The following is a 21,258-nucleotide window of genomic DNA, read 5'->3' as shown; positions in this document are numbered from 1 at the left end:
TGCAACCCCAGAGTCGGTCACGACTGGACCTAATGGTCAGGGGTCTCTTTACCTTTACATTTAGTTCAGCATCATATGCCTTAGAGAGTGATCTAATATTTCTACTAGTATTTAGTAAACAAAGCTGAAATGTTGAAACTGCCACACTTGCCAGATATTTATTTCCACCACCATCCATTAATTGATACTAATCAACTTACAAAATGGGGGGGGGGGGATTCACCCATCAATGAATTCCTGCCCTTAGATACTAACCCTCTGTAGCCACTAGAGCGTGATCATTCCTGATTGGGCTATTGGCAGTGGCGGGTTGGGTTTATTTCTTTAATACTTCTGCAAATCTTTTTCTTTTAATGTAATATTTTAAATATGATTTATTAAGGTGATTTCAGTTAAAATAAATAAAGTGAGACAGAAAAAAGAAGGAAAAGTGTGAGAGAGGAAAACCAACAACAAAGACATGTATAAAAGCGAAAATATGCAAAAAAAAAAAGCAATATATGATATTCCAATACATTCTTGTATAAACTGGTATAGTGTTATTGCCCTAGTGCTTATATAAATGCTAATAGCCTACTACATTTTGTATAAACTTATACTTCTGCAAATCTTGTGGTTCCTCCAAGCCTGTTGGCATATATGTCTCTCTTGATAACGGCTGTATAAGGATATTGTACTCAAGAGAACAGATTTTGGGAGCCCTTGCAATATATTAATTCCCAACTGTGGCCTGTGGACCACCAGGGGCTTCATTCAGGTGGTGTGCCACATGTCTGCATTAAATACACAGTTTGGTTTTTAATTGTATTTTTAGAGCTTCATTTATTTATTGCAACTCTGTGGAGTGCAAACAGCAAATATGATAAAAGCAGCAACACAAATACGATCGAAAACTATGCAGCATGTTGCCACTGCCACAAGAGGCAGAAAAACCATGAAAGTGTTCCTACCCCCAAACCACCAACTGGTGCACCGAAGGAGAAAAAATTGTGAGAAAACCACTCACTTTCATACAGGGCTATTATTGCTGAGTATTCATTGTGCAGAATAGTGACAGCTACTCAGTCTCCCAGGAGCCAAAAGAGACACCTCTGCTTATTTTATATGCCCAGGAAATGTGATTCCCAAACTTTTTTTTTGTTTATTTATTTATTTATCCGGGGCCAGATTTAGGTTTGATGAGGCCTTAAGCTACTGAAGGTAATGGGGCCCTTTATCCGTCCAGCTGTCCTTTGGCAATAACAAATTGTCGTTTTTTGTGTTGAATATCTGCTATATGGTAATTTATGGACCTAATAGGTACCTAAAGCCATTTGCACCTAACAAAATATGTATTTTATCAAAGTAATTGTTGAACTGAAATACAATTAAGAAGAAGTATATTAATAGTGAAATACAATTAAGAAATATATTAATAGTGAAATAATTATTAAGGTTTTTTTCCCTTTAAATTTTGGGGGCCCCCCCCCCAAGAGAGTGGGGCCCTAAACTATAGGTTGTTTAGCTTATACGTAAATCCGGCACTTTATCTATTTTTTTAAAGTTGAGAGAAGAGGGAGCGCGGAAGAAATTTAAAGACTATTTACAGAAACACTGTAAAATTATTGAATGTTAAAATGACGTTGGAATGAAACGAAGCGGTTTTAGTAATAAGGCTAAACAGGAACATGTAAAAATCGATCAAGAAATAAGATAAAACAAAGAGGGTAAGGATTTGCTGAATTAACTATCTGAACTGGAATACAAAAAAGGGAGGTGTGAGGAAGTCATGAAAATAAGTAAATAAACTCTAAGATATAGAAAGAGGGATTTATTTTTAATTGTTTTTATTTTTTGTATAATTTGTATTTTTTTCTTTTTTTTCTTTTCATCAATTTTGTAACCTTTTTTATTGAAATTTTAATAAATATTTAAAAAAAAAAAAAAGAAGAGGGAGCGCGGAGAAGCGCGGAACTCTTAAAGTGCCGGCTCTGTGCTTCCGGTTAGGGGGACCCCTATTAACGGCGCACTCCGCTCCACCGGAAGTAGCGGCGTCTTCCGCTTTTCTCTTCAGGAGACTGTTTCTCTCCCCTCCGTTTGGATTACCGGCTGGGCTCCGTCTGGCGTTGCTTTTTCTTCCTCCCTCCCCGAGGCCACCGTGGAGGTGACCACGCTCAGCACCCAGGATGGGGAAAAGGCAGCACCAGAAGGACAAGATGTGAGTAGAAGTCTCCGGCTCTCCCTTCCCACACCCGAAGCGAAAGGGCCCTCCTGGTTTGGTTGGGGTCAGGCTGGGGGGCGGGGGGCCGCTGAGCCACTGCTGTCAGGCTGTTGCCACATCGGGGGTGGGGGGGCTGTTGGGGTGCCTCGGTAGAAAAGGCGGCATATAAATGCAGGGGCGGGAGACAACAACAGTAAAAAAACAACCCCGTTTAATAATCTCTGCATGCTGTTGTGTCACTTTAGTTTTTTAGGTTTTGTATTCAGTTCATGGGTGTAGCCAAGGGGGGGGGGCGTTGCAGGCCTAAATCAATGCAAATCAATACAAATCTGAGGTTCTGCTCCCCTCCTAACAAACATCCTGCCTGTGCCCATGATTCAGTTAATACATTTTATACATATATATATATATACCGCTTCTGGAGCAACGGGACACCGCAATGGAAACCAGAGCACACGGAAACACCGTTTATATATGTGTGTGTGTATCTCTCTATAGAGATACACACACATACATATACATATATATCCACATACATATATATAAACAGTGTTTCTGTGTGCTCTGGAAAAACGGAAACACCGTGTATATATGTATATGTATATGTATATGTATATATGTATATGTGTATATATGTATATGTATGTATATGTATATGTATATGTAAGGGACGCAGGTGGCGCTGTGGGTTAAAGCCTCAGCGCCTAGGGCTTGCCGATCGAAAGGTCGGCGGTTCGAATCCCTGCGGCGGGGTGCGCTCCCGCTGCTCGGTCCCAGCGCCTGCCAACCTAGCAGTTCGAAAGCACCTCCGGGTGCAAGTAGATAAATAGGGACCGCTTACCAGCGGGAAGGTAAACGGCGTTTCCGTGTGCGGCTCTGGCTCTGGCTCTGGCTCTGGCCAGAGCAGCGATGTCACGCTGGCCACGTGACCCGGAAGTGTCTCCGGACAGCGCTGGCTCCTGGCCTCTTAAGTGAGATGGGCGCACAACCCCAGAGTCTGTCAAGACTGGCCCGTACGGGCAGGGGTACCTTTACCTTTACCTTTATGTATATGTATATGTATGTATATGTATATGTGTGTGTGTATATATATATATGTATATGTGTATATATATATATACACACACACACACACAGTGTTTCCGTGTGCTCTGGTTTCCATCGCGATGTCCCGTTGTTCCAGAAGCGGTTTAGTCCTGCTGGCCGCATGACCCAGAAAGCTGTCTGTGGAAAAACGCCGGCACCCTCAGCCTGAAAGCGAGATGAGTGCCGCAACCCCATAGTCATTTTGACTGGATTTAACTGTCCAGTCGTCCTTTACCTTTACCTTATATAGATATACACACACATATAAATATATCTATCTATCTGTATCTAAAAATCCACCAGGTTTTGCTGGACCGCTGTTTTTGTTTTGTTTTTTAATAATAACGTTTTAAAATCAGTTTTCCAGTTTTACACCTTCTTTCTTCTCCTCTGGTGATCACTTGTAGCCGAATAAGATTGTCTTCCATGAACATGGTCTTAACAGTGAGTCCATAAGTGACACTGGAGGCCAATTCTGGATCCACACGTCCTACCACAGTGGGGACATGTTTTCGGGCGGGAGTTTATCATGGTGAGGGTTTGCCAAGCGTGTCTTCCTCTTAGCACGTTTCTCCCTTTTGGCCTGAGTTCGAGCGTCTTCAAGCCCATGACGTCTTTGGTAAAGGAGCGCTCGCAATAGCGCAGCACACCAACTGCATCGTTCACGAGGCTTAGATCATAGTTCTGTATCTTAGTCCAAAAGGCTGTGAGGTTTAGGTGGGCTGCATATGTTGCCTTCTCGCCACATGCGTTCGAAGAATAGTGCAGCTGGTTTTCAACTGGTTGCGTTTGTTTTAAATCCAGCTACGTCACTGGACGCGTATTGGCTGTTGGTTGTTTTAAAAGATATATAAAATTGTACTGGGACAGGTATAGGATTGCTTAGGCAACTCAAAGCTCTGCCCTAAAAAGTGACCTCAATAAATAAGGCTTGACATTTGTAAAACAGGTTCTTGGGTTTTTTTACTGGTCAGGTTTTTTTACTGGTCAGAGAGCTTCATGCACACACAACAACAACCCTATAAGGAAAGCTAATATTATTATCTTGTAGATGGTGATGGGGAACCAAGAAAAGAGAGAGCCATTTGCCTTCAAGTCTCCTGGTGAATTTATGGGCAAGGTGATATTTGAACCAGGATCTGGGTCCTGACTGGGATTGCTTCTTCATAAGTGCCTTTAGGATTGTAGCCTAAATCTTTCGGCTATTCACAAGCTTCCTTCTCCTTTCCCCTTATTAGATGGCTTTTCCATTCAGCTGTGTTGCAAAAGGCATTTCAAATTTGGATGTCACACCCATTTTTATCTGTATCAGCACAGAAGGATCTTTAACTGCAGCAGCAGTTCCAAGCTCTGGAAACAAAACTTGGGGTAATAACTGTTGTCCCCCTGTCTTTTTCTCTCTCTAGGTACATAACTTGTGCAGAATACACACATTTTTATGGAGGAAAGAAAGCAGGTATGTGGCTTGGATTTATAGCACTTTTAAGAACATGGGAAGAGCCCACTGGATCAGGCCAATGGCCCATCTAGCTCAGCATCCTGGTGGCCGACCAGACACCTGTGGGAAACGCACAAGCAGGATTCAAGCATATAAGCTTCAAAATCCCTTGTGGTTTCCAGCAACTAGTATTTAGAGCAGGCATAGGCAAACTCCGGCCCTCCAGATGTTTGGGAATACAACTCCCATCATCCCTGACCACTGGTCGTGTTAGCTAGGGATGATGGGAATTGCAGTCCCAAACATCTGGAGTTTGCCTATGCCTGATTTAGAAGCAACTGTGGAGGCAGAGCATAGGTATTATGGCTAGCAGCCATTGATAATCTTCTCCCACATGAATTTATCCAATCCTCTTTTAAAGGCATTCAAGTTGGTGGCTACTACTGCCTCCTGTGGGAGCGAGTTCAATAGTTTTAACAGTGTGTTGTGTGGAGAAGTATTTTCTTGTCTCTGTCCTGGGCATTCCAACATTCAACTTCATTGGATGCCTGTGAATTCTAGTGCTATGAGAGAGGAGGAAAAACTTTTCTGCGTCCAGTTTCTCCACGTTGTGGACTCCATGCAGGAACTATCATGTTGCCTCTTATTCACAGTATTCCGACATACAGTTATTTCCCATTGTTTTCATTGGGATCAGAAATGTGCATAAAGGGGTTTTGACATTATCCAATGACATCCAATGACGTCTGCTGCATTCCCACTCGTGTGAATTATATTTAGGGTAATGTGGTGTATCAATCAGAAATCCACAGTTCATTAATACATTGTAAAAGGAATGTTAGAAACTGAGACAGAAGCTCTAGCATTATAATCAGGAAAACAATCTGTTTATCCCAGGTTGAACATGATGTGTGTGTGAAATGTTTTTATTTTGTTTTAATTGAACAGAAATTCCACAGTCCAACTTCAGACGTCTACCTTTTGATCACTGCAGGTGAGCACTGAAGAAATATTAAATTCTGATTTAATTCCTTTATAATTCTTATGGGGAAATAGGAAGCTCCCTTACTTAGAGTCAGACCATTTGATCCCTGAAGCTCAGAACTGTATACTGTACACTGGCAGCTGCTCCCCAGTTTTCCAGACAGAAATCTCTTCCAGCCTGGGATACCAGGGATTGAACCTGGAACCTTCATCATTTAGAATCACTCATTTAGAACTCATCATTTAGAATCACTCTCCTTTTTGAATCGCTCTCCTTTCTTAGTTGAGGTGTCCAGAACTGTACACAGTATTAATATGTTCATTCATAATAGCCCCATTTGCACCTTAATCACCTGTGGCTGCCTAGCGAGATCCACCTGGTGCCGTCTTTAGCATTCTTTTGGCACTGGGATAGCACATGAATTGGTAGAGCATGAGGCTCTTAATCTAAGGGTCGTGGGTTTGAGTCCTACATTGGGCAAATATTCCTGCATGGCAGGGGGTTGGACTAGATGACCCTCTTGGTCCCTCCCAGCTCTACAGTTCTATGACTCTAATTGCCTTTTGAGGAAGCTTATAAGCACTCGTCAGAACATGCCCATGTCTTCATCTGAGACTTTTCTCCAGGTTACCCAACTTTATTTTTATTTGTTTATATTATTATTATTGCGTTTATATTCCATCTTTCTTTCAGTGTGGCCCAAATCCTCCCTCTTCCCTTTTCCCTTTCACAACAACCCTGTGAGGTAGGATAGGTGGAGATACAGAGGTTGGCCCAGAGTCACCAGTGAGCCCGAGTGAGGATTTGAACCCCATTTTCCCAGGTCCAAGCCTGATGCTCTAACCACTATACTGCACTGGCTTTCCCAGAGTTTTAAGTGAGGATCTACTATGAACAGGGCTATTTTTTGGGTGGTGGAGCTCTAATTGCAGAATATCCGATCCAGAAATATTTCTTTGTGGTCATTGCTTAGGTCAGGAATGGGGCATGTTGTTGAACTCCATGTTGTTGGGAATTGTCGTTCAACAGAACATGCATGGCCCACGGAGTCCCCATCCCAGGATTTAGGTAAAACTGCATTGCTGGCTTATCATTGTTCTCTTCTGCTGATACTTAATTCACATTTACTTAATCGTCACACTTCTTTTTTTCTCCCCCCTAGCTTATCTTTGCAGCCATTTGAATATCCTGTATGCACACTGGAAGGCACCATCTTTGACTTGCTGTAAGTTGCTACTTTTTCAGTGGTCTCCCTCTCCTCCCCCCCATTAGTATAGCTCTTCTCTCCTTGAAGGAAAATTGAGCAAATCTGCTATCTAGGATGCACAGTTCTTATCGTCACAAGTTGCTAATAGGTGGGGAGAATAATCTAGGTCCTGAAAGACGTACATTGGCTCCCAGTACGTTTCCGAGCACAATTCAAAGTGTTGGTGGTGACCTTTAAAGCCCTAAACGGCCTCGGTCCAGTATACCTGAAGGAGCGTCTCCACCCCCAACGTTCAGCCCAGACACTGAGGTCCAGCGCCGAGGGCCTTTTGGCAGTTCCCTCACTGCGAGGTTACAGGGAACCAGACAGAGGGCATTCTCGATAGTGGCACCTATGGAATGCCCTCCCATCGGATGGCAAGGAAATAAACAACTACAGTGGTACCTCGGGTTACAGACGCTTCAGGTTACAGACTCTGCTAACCCAGAAATAGTACCTCAGGTTAAGAACTTTGCTTCAGGGTGAGAACAGAAATTGTGCTCCGGTGGCGCAGCAGCAGCAGGAGGCCCCATTAGCTAAAGTGGTGCTTCAGGTTAAGAACAATGTCAGGTTAAGAACAGACCTCTGGAACGAATTAAGTACTTAACCCGAGGTACCACTGTATCTGACTTTTAGAAGACATCTGAAGGCAGCCCTGTTTAGGGAAGTTTTTGATGTTTGATGTTTTAACGCTAATAATAATAATAATAATAATAATTCTTCTATCGGGAACTTCCCAGAGTGGCTGGGGAAACCCAGCCAGATGGTTGGGGTATAAATAATAATAATAATAATAATAATAATAATAATAATAATAATAATTATTATTATTATTATTATTATTATTATATTTTATTATTTTATTTTTATTATATTTTATTATTTTATTATTTTATTATATTTTTAAAGTGAGCTCATATCCAAGGTGCTATTTAAGTTGGTGGCTTCTCAGCTCACTTTCCTAAGCCCCTAGGCTACACCAGAACACATGTGACTTTTTGGGAGGAACCAGGCATTTCTGATTTTGTATCTGAACCGCTGCATCTTTTTTGTTCTTGTTTTAGGAATATCGTTCCCTGGATAAAGAAGTATGGGACGAATCCAAGCACAGGAGAGGTAGGTTTTCTTGGATGGGGGGGTGGGGGCTGTCTTCCTCTAGAAGCTGATGGCAGCCCAACTCCCATGAGCCCCAGCCAACGTAGCAAGCAGCTGGGAAGAAGGGGATTGTAGTCCATCAGCAGGACTGCTGCCGAGCCTCCGTCCAGCTTTCACATTTACTCTTCATTTGGTGTACCCTGCTTTTTCTAAAATTAATTTTTTGTTTGCCCATTTAGCGAGGAAAGGAAATAGAATAAATAAAATTAATGAAGAAATAAAAGAGAGAGAAAAGCAAATTATAATACACAGATAACACTAGTAATAACAGTAGACCACAATCTGCTCACTTTGAGGATACAGGGACCATCAGTACACAAGTAAATTAAAAAATTAATGTAGGCCCTGCAGATGTTCAAATAGGTATCCACATGTAAATTATGCATATATGAAATTCATTTAAACGTTGCCAGGGCTGTGACGTCCTTAGACCAGAGGCTTTCAACCTTTTTGAGTACATGGCTCCCTTAACAAACTACATTCTTTCTGTGGCACCCCTGTGCGGCTCAGGAGCGCAGTTATGCCACCCTTTGCCTGTAGAGCTGGCAGCCCCTCACCCTTTTTTCAACACCCTCCCTTGCGGAGTGTTCCCCTCAGTCTCCTCTCTCCGCCCCTCTGCTTGGGAGTCTTCTGGGCAGCCACTGCTGCCGCCCCTGGTCTCTGAGCTGCCCCCACCCTGCCCTAAAGAGGTGCCTCTCAGAGGGACCATTTGCCCATGGAGGTTATAGCCAGGGCTGCTGCAATAAACAGCTGTGCAAGCCATTGGGAGGCAGAGACAGAGGGCTTCGGAGGGAGGGAGGGGAAGGAAGGAAGGAAGGAAGGAAGGAAGGAAGGAAGGAAGGAAGGGGGACAGAGGCCAGTGTTGCCCATGGCATCCCTGACCGTCATTCAAGGCACCCCAGGGTGCCATGGCACACTGGTTGAAAACCACTGCTGTAGACCATTGTGTAATATACAATGGGCATTTATCCTTCCAGGCTTCAAGTATAAATCTCTTTGCCACCATAAGGACTCTCAAAATCCACTTTTGTTGACCACCCATTAATCCAGGGGTCAGCAAACTTTTTGAGCAGGGGGCAGGTCCACTGTTCCTCAGACCTTGTGGGGGGCCGGACTATATTTTTTTGGGGGTGGGAATGAGTGAATTCCTATGCCCCACAAATAACCCAGAGATGCATTTTAAATAAAAAGCACACATTCTACTCATGTAAAAACATGCTGATTCCTGGACCGTCCACGGGCCAAATTTAGAAGGCGATTGGGCCAGATCCGGCCCCTGGGCCTTAGTTTGCCTACCCATGCATTAATCCCTAGATTCAGCCCGCTCTGCATTTAATCTTGATTCTGATTTGAAAGTTATGTGCGCATGTGCTATCCTGACTTGTGAGAGCATGCACCATGCTTCTTGGTCGTGGCCTGCATGCCAGTTTGAAATTGGCCACGTGGTCCTCCTAGATTTAAAGAAAAGCACAAAGAGATGCAAAGCATCTGCTTTGCGTGCAGAAACCCCAGGTTCGTTCCCCGGCATCTCTAGGTAGGGCTGGGAAAGTCTCCTTTCCAAAGCCCCAGTAAGCTTCTGCCAGTCAGCTAAGGTTTTGTATATGGGAAAGACTATTTGACTGATATGCACCTTAATTCATTCCTTGAGTTTCTCTAGAAGGTATCCTTGCTATGTGTGCCCTGTGCAGTGCGGAATTTACATACAGTGGTGCCCCACAAGACGAATGCCTCGCAAGACGAAAAACTCGCTAGACGAAAGAGTTTTCCGTTTTTTGAGGTGCTTCGCAAGACGAATTTCCCTATGGGCTTGCTTTGCAAGACGAAAACGTCTTGCAAGTTCTTGTGAGTTTGTTTCCTTTTTCTTAAAGCTGCTAAGCCGTTAATAGCCGCTAAGCCGTTAATAGCCGCTAATAGCCGTGCTTCACAAGACGAAAAAACCGCAAGACGAAGAGACTTGCGGAACGGATTAATTTCGTCTTGCGAGGCACCACTGTATAAATTAAACAAGCTATAGCTTAGTGCCCCACACTCTTGGGGCACTCTTCAGTAGCTTAGGGCCGCATCAAACCTAAATCCGGCCCTGCCTTTTCGTTTATTGATGAAGTCATTCCAAAGGTCTTGCCTTCAATTTCTTTGTTAACTTGAGCCTCGTTTTAAATTTAACTTATTTCACATATTTATATTCCTGTGTGGATTGTTGCTTTCTTGGTTGCTTGCTGCCTGAATTAACCCTTCTGGAAAACTTTTTGCGCTCCTGGGATTAAAGCGGTTATCTCTTGCCTAAATTGAGGCTAGTAGTGCCGACAGCATCTGAACAGAACGAACTTTTATTTGCTGTGGGTTGCAATTATTCCGTGCTTCACAGTCAAAGCCAAGCTCAACCTTTTGCGCCTGTTTTCAGGACAGTCCAGAAATACGTGACATTTATTATGAGGGTGTCTTGTTGGAATCTGCAGAGATTTCTTTTAAGCACTAGATGGCAGCTGTGATATGAGTGTGAAAGGTTTGGCTCCCCAAAATCTTTTTGTACCAGGGTTTTCGTCTCTTGTAGAGATGTGCACATGGCGCTCTTCTCTGTAACTTATAACCGCCTCCCAAGGTGTGCTTCTGGAATTATTTGGGCCAAGAAGCGATCTGTGAGCAGGAGTGTGATCCTGTGCATGCTTAGAATCATTGGGTTGTACCCAACGAAGTTCTACACAAGACTAGACTCATTGAAATTAATGAACCTAAGTTAGCCGTCCCCGTTCACTTCAGCAGGTCTACTCTGGAGTAGCAATGCGACGACATGATAGACGTGTATGAAATTTTGCACAGGGTGGAGAAAGTGGAAAAGAGAAAAGCCCCCCCCCCCCAATAACGCTATATCTTGTGAGCATCTGATGAAGCTAAACATTAAGAGGATTCAGGGTAGACAAAAGAAAGAAAGTGCTTCTTCGCACAGTGTGGAGTTAAACTGTGACACTCGCTCCCATAGAAGGCAGTGATGGCCACTGACTTGTAAGGCTTTAAAAGAGGACCGGACAAATTCATGGAGGAGAAAGGCTGTCAGCTGCTATGAATCACGATGGCTGTGTTTTACCTCCACTGCCAGGGGCAGTAATGCTTCTGAATCCCAGTTGCAAGAAACCACAGGAGGGGACTCCTTGTCAGGCATAAAGTTCCTCACCGCAGAATTTAAGGCTGCCTGTTGTTCTTCTGCAGCTGTGGGACCTAATATGACCTGTGGCCAGAACTTCCTCATAAAGAAACACAAGGGTTTTTTATGTATTTGGTTTTGTTTTCTGTGAGACGTAGTTCCCACTGGGGTGGTAAACCTGTATCTTCAGCCTGTAATAATAATAATAATAATAATAATAATAATAATAATAATAATTATTATTATTATTATTATTATTATTATTATTATTATTCTTACCCCGCCCATCTGGCTCAGTTTCCCCAGCTACTCTGGGCAACTTCCAACAGAATATTAAAATACAATACAGTGGTACCTTGGGTTACATACACTTCAGGTTACAGACTCCGCTAACCCAGCAATAGTGCTTCAGGTTAAGAACTTTGCTTCAGGATGAGAACAGAAATTGTGCTCTGGCAGTGCGGCAACAGCAGGAGGCCCCATTAGCTAAAGTGGTGCTTCAGGTTAAGAACAGTTTCAGGTTAAGTACGGACCTCTGAAACGAATTAAGTACTTAACCTGAGGTACCACTGTAGTCTATTAAACATTAAAAGCTTCCCTAAAGAGGGCTGCCTTCAGATGTCTTCTAAAAGTTTGGTGGTTATTTTTCTCTTTGACATCTAGTGGGAGGGCGTTCCACAGGGCTGGTGCCACTACCGAGAAGGCCTTCTGCCTGGTTCCCTGTAACTTGGCTTCTCGCAGCGAGGGAACCGCCAGAAGGCCCTCGGTGCTGGACCTCAGTGTCCAGGCAGAACGAAGGGAGTGGAGACGCTCCTTCAGGTTTACTGGACCGAGGCTGTTTAGGTCTTTAAAGGTCAGCGGCACCACTTTCAATTGTGCTCGGAAACGTAGTGGGAGGTGCAAGTTGGCCGTGGCTGAATGCTCCTCCATACAAACCCCACCCCCAATGGAGAAAATAGTACATTGGTGACAAGAAGTATTCAAATTGCTGAGCCTTACTCCTGATGTGCCAGCTTTGTCCGCACAGGTTTCTTTTGTTCTTTTGGTATGGAAAATGTTCTGTCAGAGTGAGCCCCCAAGTACAGTCTGAAGTGATACATCCTAGGTGCAAGGTTTAGCACCTTAGTGCAATCTGAGGTGAAGGGTGCAAGGTGGCGCTGCAACAACAATATGCCATGTTTAGTTTAAATTGAGAATTATTTCCAGCTCCGTGGCAGCAGATGAATCAGTTGCCGTGTTTTCACAGTCCTAACTCAGCTCAATAAGTCTAGGTAATAATGAGCCTCTTCTCCAAGCACATAGCCCCTTTGTGGCACTAACAGTTGAGGAATCCCTCTAATTAACCACTGTTTCATGATTATGAACTGCAACACTGTCCATGATCAAACAGGATAAGTGTTACTTTAGCAGGGGGCTTCTTAGTAAACTTTATATGCTCTGCAGACAGCCGGTGATAGGTTCTGAATGCCTGTTGTCTGCCTTGTTTTTCTCCTCCAAGGGAAGCTGCGGGGGCCTTAATAGCTGATGGGTATTCTGGAAGGAGCAGGCAAAAATCTGCGCCTTTTCTATGATGTGTTAATCCAGCATCCACCAACCTGGTACCCTCTTGGACTACAACTCCCATCAGCCCCAGCAAGCTGAAGTTGTACTCTGAAACATCTGGACGGGGCCAGGTTGGCAAATGCAGTGTTAATAATAATAATATGCTTAGAACTCTTCCTGAAATGTAGCCTGGGATGACTAAACCTTCCCCAAGTGCATTAGAGAGTTATTTTCATGCCTTCCTTCCCACTCACTCCCATACTTGTTTTTCTGTTATGCTTTTCCCATTGTCATCTCCTGCAGATGGGAGTGTGCGGTGCTGCCGCTGTCCATTTAGGGGAGAAACAATATTAATTGACCTTTGCAACATCCTCCCCGGCTTCCACAGAGTTGTTCCAAGGGATCATGTCATATCCCTTACCTGGATTGTTGGGCTTTGATACCGGCACTATGGTTACAGTTCAAGAGAAATTAACACTGTGGTGTGTCTTGTGATTTCTCTATTTTTCTTGCCCAGCTGCAGAACATGCACAGCTCAGTAGATCTGGCTGACTTGGACTTTTGACTTGGCCCTTTTAGCTACTGTTTTTAGATAACTTGCAGGTGGGCTTGCTTTGGCTTAAGTCGCTGGTGCCAGTTGGGAATGGATCTGTGGATTTCATTAAAGCAGGCATAGCTAACATTGTGTCCAGCGGATGTTGTTGGACTCCAACTCCTATCATCTCTGACCATTGGACGCTCTAATGCAGGCATAGGCAAACTTGGCCCTCCAGATGTTTTGGGATTACAATTCCCATCACCCCTGACCACTAGGGATGATGGGAGTTGTAGTCCCAAAACACCTGGAGGGCCAAGATTGCCTATGCCTGCTCTAATGGGACTGATGGGAGTTGTGATGCAGCACAGCTTGCCTTTAAAAGGTAAAGGTAAAGGTACCCCTGCCCGTACGGGCCAGTCTTGACAGACTCTGGGGTTGTGCGCCCATCTCACTTAAGAGGCCAGGGGCCAGCGCTGTCCGGAGACACTTCCGGGTCACGTGGCCAGCGTGACATCGCTGCTCTGGCGAGCCAGAGCCGCACACGGAAACGCCGTTTACCTTCCCGCTGGTAAGCGGTCCCTATTTATCTACTTGCACCTGGAGGTGCTTTCGAACTGCTAGGTTGGCAGGCGCTGGGACCGAGCAGTGGGAGCGCACCCCGCCGCAGGGATTCGAACCGCCGACCTTTTGATCGGCAAGCCCTAGGCGCTGAGGCTTTAACCCACAGCGCCACCTGCGTCCCACAGCTTGCCTTTAGGGGCCCTGTAAATCTTCTGTTTCTCCTACAATTTGCACACTGCTGTGAGCCAACTCCACTCCAACTGGGTTTGGAATGGGTATTTCCTCGTATGGCTTTAATTTGTTGTTTTTGTTGTTGGTGGCGGCCACATCCATCTGTCCCGAGAGACAAAGAAGTGCGCCTCCATGGGTGAAGTCAAACCACTGTGCTAGCAGCACTGAAGTGACGTCTTTGGATCGCAAGGCTGGGCAGTGTGTCTGGAGGTCCTGGGATGCCCAGACAACAATGCTCCCTTCTTGGTCTCGCTGATGTGGACCGAAGAAAAGCAGAGCAATACATTTGGCACCAGATTGGCTGCAGGAGTTGACAGAAGGAGGCGCACGAGACACCATCCAACCGCCTTAGGGACTCTACTCCAGATTAGTGTAAGGGTTTGCTCCTTAGCCTTTTCTTCTCTCGGAAGATATCCCGCAAGTCAGTGAAGGATTGCTCGTCTATTAACTCTTCGTTCTAGTTATTGGGGAATGGCGATCTTTAAAAAATCTGTTTTGTTTTCCACGCCACCCAGAGAACTGCTGTTGTGACGTGTTGTATCTTGAGGTGAATGCTATTCCACAGAACAGGGGTAGCCACACTAAAAGCCCTGCTCTAAGTTGCTGCAGAGTGGGCTTCTGAGATTTAGAAATTTCCAGCAGATCATAGGGCTCTATTAAGGGATAAGGTCGTCTCTCAAGTAACCTGGTCCTGAACTGTACAGGGCTTTGTATTTTGGTACCAACCCATTGAACTTGGCGTGGTAGCTGATTGTCATTTAGAACTTGCACCTTGAGCTATATTGGCATCTAGTGCTGATGAATACAGACAGGTGCATATTTTTGGTGATGTATACTTTATTTTTTATCCTGCCCCTCTTCCAAGGCGCATAGGCCGGAACACTTCCTCTTCCCCTTTTTATCCTCACAACAAACAACTGTGTAAGGTAGTTTTGGCTGTAAAGTAGACATCAGCCCAAGAACATCATGGCTGACTGGGAATTTGAACTTGGGTCTCCCTGAATCTAGTCTACCACTCCAACCACAATGGTGCACTGGCTTAAACATGAGAATAGGTGGGTGATACGTTGGTTGGGGAACGGCTATTACAGTGGTACCTCAGGTTACATACGCTTCAGGTTACAGACTCTGCTAACCCAGAAATAGTACCTCAGGTTGAGAACTTAGCTTCAGAATGAGAACAGAAATCGCGCGGCAGTGGCATAGTGGCAGCAGGAAGCCCCCTTAGCTAAAGTGGTGCTTCAGGTTAAGAACAGTTTCAGGTTAAGGACGGACCTCCGGAACGAATTAAGTACTTAACCTGAGGTACCACTGTAGTTCAGTAGTAAGAGAATCTGTATGCAGAAGGTTCCAGGTTCCATCCCTGGCATGTCTGCCAATCAGTGTAGCAATGCTTAAGCAGTTGGACTAATGGTATGACTCTGTACAAGGCTCAGTTGATAAGAGAATGGTGCTGATAATGCCAAGGTTGCAGGTTCGATCCCTGTTTGGGATAGCTGCATATTCCTGCATTGCAGAGGGTCGGACTAGATGATCCTCGGGGTCTCTTCCAACTCAACAATTCTATTATTCTAACTTCCCATGTTTTTGTGCCTTGAGGGAAGGGCTGCAGCTCAGTGGTAGAGCATCTGCTTTGCACACAGAAGGTCCCAGGTTCAATGCATGGCAGTGGAATCTCCAGGGCAAGAACTGCCAGCTGAAATCCAGGGAGCTGCTGCAAGTAAGTGCAGACAATACTGAGCTAGGTGGCTCAGTGGTCTGACTTGATATCAGGCAACTTCCTATGTTGGTTTGTTATTATGCAGTTCTGTGGGTTAAACCACAGAGCCTAGGACTTGCCGAACAGAAGGTCGGCAGTTCCAATTCCCCCAACTGGGTGAGCTCCCGCTGCTCGGTCCCTGCTCCTGCCAACCTAGCAGTTCAAAAGCACATCAAAGTGCAAGTAGATAAATAGGTACTGCTCTGGCGGGAGGGTAAACGGCATTTCCGTGCACTGCTCTGGTTTGCCAGAAGCGGCTTAGTCATGCTGGCCAAATGACCCGGAAGTTGTATGGCGGCTTCCTCGGCCAATAAAGCGAGATGAGCGCTGCAACCCCAGAATCAACCACGACTGGATCTAATGGTCAGGGGTCCCTTTACTTTTTACATGAAAGGCAGGAGATGAGACTTCTGTGCCGGCTGCAGCTTCCAAGCTGCCTTCAAGAGGTACCCCCCACCCTCCTTTAGCGGTTATGCATGGGCTGCCCCCTTATCTGTGTGGGGTGCCCGGTGGGAGGAAGAGACCTCCTTTTCTCTCAGTGCCTGGTGCAGCCTTTTGATGTCGTTGGCTACAGATCCTTTTAATGCAGCATGGCACCCTACGTGCGTGACAAATGGCCGTGTGAGAATTTGTCGGCTGGCTCATCCATCACACGCTTGTCTGTGGCAGAAGGGCAATCAATTTCAGCCGTTCGGCTTGTTTCATCTTTGGTCTGCCCTGGTGCCCCACTAACCTACACAGTCAAAGAGCTCCTGCTTTTGTGTGATGGCGGCAGCCGGGAGGGGTGGGAGAGGCTGCCCTCCTCAGTCCTGGGAGGGGTGAGCCATGTCAGCTGGCAGACGGGAAGAGAGAGAAAGCTCAGTGCGGAGGCTTGCTCCTAATTGCCGGAAAGGAGGCTGCCTTGCCAAAAGTCTCTTGGCTGGTGTTTTTTTTTTGGGGGGGGATAAAAGGCAGCACCCGTACCCCAAGCATCAGCCGTATGACGTGCCGTGATGTTGATTTCTGTTTTATCTAAATAAATGGTGCGGTAAACCCATTCAAAATTAACTTTTAAAAAGAAAAAACGCATGTCCAACTGGGTCTGTGCACATTAATTTAAATTCTGCGTCATGATAACCCGGATTCTGCAACATGAAGCGGTGCTGCCAGCTTCATGCATGATTGGCTTGCCTTCCATTTCCTGGAAAAAGACGGAAATGATCACTGGACAGCATTGTTTCACTAATATTCTCACGCACTTCCTGGACCGTCAGGCTTTGTAAACCTTTGCATTTATTTGGCTGGCTTCCACGGGCCGCAATGCCCCTGTAGTTTTACTGGCAGCTGTATTATCCATGCTGCTTACAACAAATTACGCTGCATTTTTAAATTTTTTTTACAGATGGCTCCGAGTCACAGGATCGTGTGGGAGTAGCATGAGTCCCGCGCTGTTGCAAGGAAGTTCTTGTCTGAATCATCGCTGTTTACTGCAAGAATCTCTTTGCAATCTTTTCATTACTTTTATGAGCTTGGAACAATCTGTTGATTATATCCTGGCTCCCAGAGCTTTAGAATAATTTGGGTTCAACATGACCTAGTTGCTTTCTGTTCCTCTTCCCCTGTTGGAGACAGAAAGCAGGAACACTGAGCAAGCTCCTCCTCCTTCAGCCTTCCCTCTGACTATATTCAAGTTAATCCCCTCAAGATCTTCAGGCAGGACTTCATTCTGGTTTGAATATCGTTTGTACTTTACAGTATTCCATGCCTTTTGATCAAAAAATTCCAATAACAAACAAAAAACACACCTTCCCAGCAATCCTTATTCCTTATGGCAAAGCCTAGGGTGTCCTTCAGTACAACTCTTGATTCTAGAGTTCACTGGTGTTAATGCCAGAGACCACCATGAATCTTCTTCGCTTGCCTCTAGGCTGACTTCTCTCACCTAGAGCCCCTTTGACCCAAGGAAGAGTCTCAATATTTTATTCTCCCTACCAAGGTTGCAGTGGTGAGACTCTGACCTCTGTCACATTAGGAACGTAGGAACCAGTCTCAGATTACTGGTCCATCCACCTTACTATTGTCTACACTGGCTGGCAGCAGCCCTCCTGGATTTCAAACGGGGTTTCTCTCCCAGCCCTACCTGGAGATGCCAGGGATTGAATCTGGGACCTTCTGCATGCAAAGCAGATGCTCTCCTACTGAGCTAGGACCTTTCTCATTGAATGCCACCATCGCAAATTAATGGGACCTAATTTACTGGCAGAGACAATAGTGTACAGTATTGGGGGGCGGGGGGAGGAACCCAGAGAAATCCAAGAGACAACCTCTCTAGGCCATGCTGAAAGAAGGATTGTATGAGCTAGCTCATCGCCAGCTGATAGAATACAGCTCTTCAAATGCCAAAGCTTGAATCTGAGTGCTCTGTTAATAGCTACATTTCAAAAGAACTATTCCTATGTTCAATGTAATTATCACCTAGCTTTGATAATGCACTGCCTTTAAAATCCCTGGCCATCTACCTGCCACCTCTGTTAGGGAGTGATACTAGTAGACCTTCACCCTGAGAACCCATCCCTAAATAATTATCTAATAATAAATAAATAAAATATTATTTACATCCGGCTCATCTGGCTGGGTTGCCCCAGCCACTCTGGGTGGCTTCCAACACATATAAAAACATAATAAAACATTAAACATTAGAAACTTCCCTATGCAGGGCTGCCTTCAGGTGTCTCCTTAAAGTTGCATAACTATTTTTCTCCTTGACATCTGATGGGAGGGCGTTCCACAAGGAGGGTGCCAGTTCTGAGAAGGCCCTCTGTCTGGTTCCCTGTAGCTTCACTTCTCGCAGTGAAGGAACCACCAGAAGACTCTCGGAGCCTTCTGTGGGACCTCGTACTTTGGAGTGGTAGATCACATTTAAAGCACTTTTATACCACTTTTAACTGTCAAGCTTTCACCCCAAAGAATACTGGGATCTGTAGTTTATTATGGGTGATGGGAATGATCAATCTGTGAGGGGGTCTTCTAACAGCTCTCAGCACCCTGCAGGTCTTGGGATTGTTTTTGGGGAAAGCCTTTGGGGCAGTGGTAGATTTTAGGTAGGCAGATTTTTGATGCCGAGCCTTTGACACGTGTTTTGCAGTGTTCTAGCAAAGATGTCCAGTATGCCTGTCTGTGTTTCATCAAAGTAAAACGGGTGTCCTTGCAGCACCCTGTTTTCAACCCATACCTGGGAAGTTGCCTTGCATAGAATCAGACCAATGGTCCACCTAGCTTACGATTTATGTCAGGGATGAGAAACATATGGCCCTTCAGTTGTTGGACTCCAGCTGCTATGAGCCAGCATGGCCAATAGTCAAGATTGATGGGAGCTGCGGTCCAGCAACATCTGGAGGAAGACTGGCTCCCAACACCTGGATTACATGAAGATCCCATCCATCAGTTACTGAATCTCATTTGCCAGACCAAGAGAGAAATCACAGTCCGTGGGTTTTCTCCCACTTACCGTAGTTCTACTGAACGTAGACGCTTTGAGATGACTTAGTTATATCCATTAGTTTCAATGGAGTAAGATAGGCATTGGATCCAGCGCTTATGTTTTTCTAAGCCCCCAAAATGATATCGGTGGTTATTTTAGTGGTCAAATTAATAAGACTAATTGCAGTAATAACTAGCGCACTCTATAACCTTCCAGCGGAAATCCTTTTTGGAGTTGTCACTTTCAATCAGCTTGGCTGGCTCTCATACGAATGCCTTTGCTGCGAGGGTTGCCCTGCTCTGCTTTTCGTGCAAAGTCCTTTTAATTTGGGCCGCAGCAAGCTGGAAATGCAAGTTTCACTCTGGGGGTTCTTTCATTTATCTTCGGCTAGCGATTAAGACTCTGCTTTGGTTTTATTGGCAATCTGAAACCCCCCAAAAAAGAAACAAAAAAGGAAGGAAAAGTGTTTGATGACGGTGGAGGAGTTACGATAGTCTCCCCTGAAAGAAATGAAGAAGTAAAATAAAAAACTGTTTTCTAAGATTGTTATGTGAAGTAGTGATGGGCAACCAAATGTTGCCTGTCTTGGAATGTGTCCTTGACCTAAGATAATGATTCTTGCTTGCCTGGATGGAAAAGTGTATGCATGTGTGTGTAGCATCCTCTGGATGAATGAATTTTGGAACGCAGCCTACCGTGCAAAGGTGAGAGTTACATCTTTTGCCTCTGGCCTCACCCATCAATGGAATGCGGCCCCCAGATGATCCCTCAAGCGACAGAACGTGGCGCTCTGGCCGAAACACATTCCCCATCCGTTACATCAGATGTTAATGGAATTAAAAGAGAAAGAAGGTTAAAATAGTGTTATTGTACTGTCAAATATTGGAACTGGGTGTGTTCCATCTTGTATGGACCACTTACATTCAGTTTTTACTGATATGCTAGCCTTAATCATTTAGAGTGCAAAGGGGAAGGTTGGAGATGCATCCTTCCCAATGGTTTGGTGCTTTTGTCTTGGTCTGGTGTGTTTATATCCATTGAAGAAGTGTCCTCATTGCGCAGTCTAAAAATAAAGACCATGAAATCAAGATCATTTTAACTGGGAACCAACTGAACTGTTAAAGGAAGGAAGGAGGTTCCATAGCAGAGGTGCCACCACTGAAAAGGCTCTTTGTAGTAGCCCTGTACCTGTCCTCCAGAAATTGGGAAGTACCTAGAAAGGTCCTCTACTATTGCACTTAATAACAGAGTTGATATAGGACCAAGCTAGATGTGAATGTCCTACATTCCATTTAGCATAGGAACATATGGAACTGTCTTCTACCAAGTCAGGCCATTGGTCCAACAGATACACTGTTGCCCACATTGCCTGAGACCAAGCCTCCAAGGTTTCGGGCAGGGAGTCTTTTGCAGCCCTATCTGGAAATGTCAGTGGTTGAACTTGGAACCATCTGCTGACAAAGCAGCTGTTCTTCCACTGAGCCATGACCCTCCCCAAACAGAAGAACGCTGCTTTTTACCAGTGTTCAAAATTAGCCAGGCGCTGAGCACATTTTGCGACTGGCAGCCGGCCTTTTGTGAATGGATGGAGCCACACTTGGCACCTAGCCACCTGCCTGGCTGCAGTCAGCTGGTCTGCCAGGCACAGTGGCAGCAAAAGATGCACCCTTTTTTTTTTACTGCCACACTGCTGGGTGAATCAAGTGTTTGGCGGGGTGGAGCAGTAGCAAAAGACACATCTTTTGCTGCCACAGTACCCTCAGACACCCTAATTGTCCCAGCAGCATTTAAAAAAATAATTGCTGCTGGGCTGCCTGGTCTGGTAGCGAGGCAGCAAAAAGAAGAAGGAGGTGCCTAGACATTTTGTTTTGGCACCCACAACCTATTTCCCAGGAGCCACATGGCTCTTAGTATTCAT

At 45.1% G+C, this 21,258-nt stretch overlaps 1 protein-coding gene across 1 annotated transcript in view; it reads left to right on the top strand.

Annotated features, from left to right (window-relative positions):
• The first annotated feature begins 2,017 nt into the window (after positions 1–2,017).
• The window catches only part of PPIL2 (peptidylprolyl isomerase like 2), a 78,269-nt gene continuing 59,028 nt past the window's right edge, over positions 2,018–21,258 (top strand). The window contains exons 1-5 of the mRNA XM_079956830.1: positions 2,018–2,197; positions 4,693–4,742; positions 5,673–5,718; positions 6,872–6,934; positions 8,020–8,071. Coding sequence (XP_079812956.1) covers positions 2,166–2,197; positions 4,693–4,742; positions 5,673–5,718; positions 6,872–6,934; positions 8,020–8,071 — 243 coding nt within the window. The 5' untranslated portion in view covers positions 2,018–2,165. The remainder of the gene's footprint in view (positions 2,198–4,692; positions 4,743–5,672; positions 5,719–6,871; positions 6,935–8,019; positions 8,072–21,258) is intronic.

The sequence above is a fragment of the Podarcis cretensis genome (genome assembly GCF_951804945.1).
Source record: "Podarcis cretensis genome assembly, chromosome: 16".
NCBI lineage: Eukaryota > Metazoa > Chordata > Lepidosauria > Squamata > Lacertidae > Podarcis > Podarcis cretensis.
This window is presented reverse-complemented; position numbering and strand designations above follow the sequence as displayed.